This window comes from Aplysia californica, unplaced genomic scaffold, assembly GCF_000002075.1.
Source record: "Aplysia californica isolate F4 #8 unplaced genomic scaffold, AplCal3.0 scaffold00035, whole genome shotgun sequence".
Classification (NCBI taxonomy): domain Eukaryota; kingdom Metazoa; phylum Mollusca; class Gastropoda; order Aplysiida; family Aplysiidae; genus Aplysia; species Aplysia californica.
The window spans coordinates 365,469-367,558 of NW_004797305.1; the positions used below are offsets into that span (position 1 = coordinate 365,469).

At 39.5% G+C, this 2,090-nt stretch overlaps 1 protein-coding gene across 1 annotated transcript in view; it reads left to right on the forward strand.

The window, feature by feature from the left end:
• LOC101858605 overlaps nucleotides 1-2,090 on the forward strand; it is a gene marked incomplete in the record, with an annotated part of 31,100 nt that overhangs the window by 9,015 nt on the left and 19,995 nt on the right. The window contains 2 exon segments of the mRNA XM_013091389.2: nucleotides 154-283; nucleotides 1,783-1,919. Of these exon segments, the coding sequence (XP_012946843.1) occupies nucleotides 154-283; nucleotides 1,783-1,919 (267 nt within the window).

Here is a 2,090-nt window from a genome sequence, read left to right on the forward strand (position 1 = left end):
CCCCCCACACACACAGACACAAACACACACTCACACACATACACACACACACACACACACACACACACACACACACACACATACCCATACCTGTACACACACCGGCACATTGTACAAAGATTTGTGGACAGATTCGGTCTTTTTCTGTAACAGAAATGAAGGCTTGGCTAAAGAGTTTTCCATGAAGTTTCTGCACTTGGCTATTGACTTCCTGGAGCGGAGGGAGAAGGATCTATTTTCTGTCATGCAGACTGCTGCCTCAAATGCTGAGCCCAAGACCAAGGTAAACGGAAATAAATACTGTAAAACCTGTTCAAAAGGCCATCTGTATTAGACAATCACCTCTGCAAATAACCATCTCCCTATTAGGCCTATGCTCATGTGTATTTTTTTTTTTACATTGTAATGATACGTGTGAGGCGGTCACCTATCTAAGACAGCCACTTTTCTCCTCGACAACGGCTGTTCGTCTTAGAAAGTTTATACTCTAATTCAATTATGTCAATGTTATTCAAGGATATTAACTTTGACTGTTTAATCCGAGAAAAAAATGTAAAAGATTTGGTATTGAGTTCACGAGCTGGCGGCACCCCAAGGAGCTCTTGAGTCGGTGACGTTTGTTGGCTACTTCCATCTCGCTACCTTCTATGTGCTCCGTACCTAGTTTGGAGAAATTTGACCTAAAAAAAAATTTGAGTTTCAAAATGTGTTAAGCTTTTTTAAAATACAATTCTTTGACTATCTTGTTAACGACTCAGAATGATTTTTCAATTTTGATAGAACATGTAAAGCATTTGATTTCTGATCTCATGTTCTTAGTAACTAAAAAAGGCCAAACATGTCAGATGGAACTTTGTAATTCTGAGGTAGCGTTAATCTTGCACCGGTACTTTCCTTTCGAAACTTCACTTTCTTTTCTTGTGTTTTTTTTCTCCAGTCTATGCTTAACACATTATTTTTGCTGTACTTTTTTCTACCCATGCCGACCTAAAACGCTTACAAACAATTTACCTAACGAAAACCCATTATGTGTCTCTAGCATAGTTTCTGTGCTTCACACACTAACGTCATACAAAATGTTGGAGTTTTTACACCTTCATCGACACAAGTTATGTCATTTAGGAGGCGGGCTTCCGATCCTGTCTGTCAGGGTCACCTCGGGCTGAAAGGAACACAACATCCCAGCAGAAAGACCGAGATACTCGATAACATTTCTCTCCACTAGGTAATCGATCTCGGGTCAATGTTTGAACGTCTGGCTCTAACTGGAAAAAAAGAAGGGACAAGAGGCAGCTTACTTAAAGTTTTTAAAGAACTTCATTAAACTAATAATAAAGAAAAACAGGCCTGCGCAATGTAGAGTGGAGTATTTAAGAACAACCCAAAAAAAAAAAAAATCCGATCAGAGAAATGAGCGGTGAAACATGACCGCCGATGTCTATTTCCGATCTGGCACTTGAAAGTGAAGTAGAAGATGACCACTGAAATTTGGTTTGAGTACCTCAGGGTTTTTCAAAAGATTTTGAGATCACCTGTCAATACTAGTTTTCAAACAAACAAAAACACAAACAAAGAATCAAACCAATAAACAAACAGTCGGATTTGAGGCTAACAACAGCAAAAACATGCTCGATAAAATGATATTTGATGAAATATTTTACAACAGTTAAAAATATTCCAAAAATGTGAATATCTGAATGAGATGTTTAACGCCAGTAATGACAAAAGTAACCGGGCAAAAATTATAATAATTTTAAAAATTCAATCTTGCGCTGAACTCAGGACCACAAGGCTGCAGCAGTGTCTATCATGGGTCGGCTGCACGCGCTCCTCAAAGATGCAGAGTATCCTTGGTATGAACACGTGGACATCCTACCAGGAGCGACGTGCTTAGTGCGAGCACTCATTCGACCTGTGAAGTGAGTTGAAACCACTAGTACAGGAGTAGATGTGTATCATGGGCAACGCCAACTACTACTACTGCAGCTGCAGGTGCTGCTGCTGCTGCTACTACTACTACTACTACTACTACTACTACTACTACTACTACTACTACTACTACTACTACTACTACTACTACTACTACTACT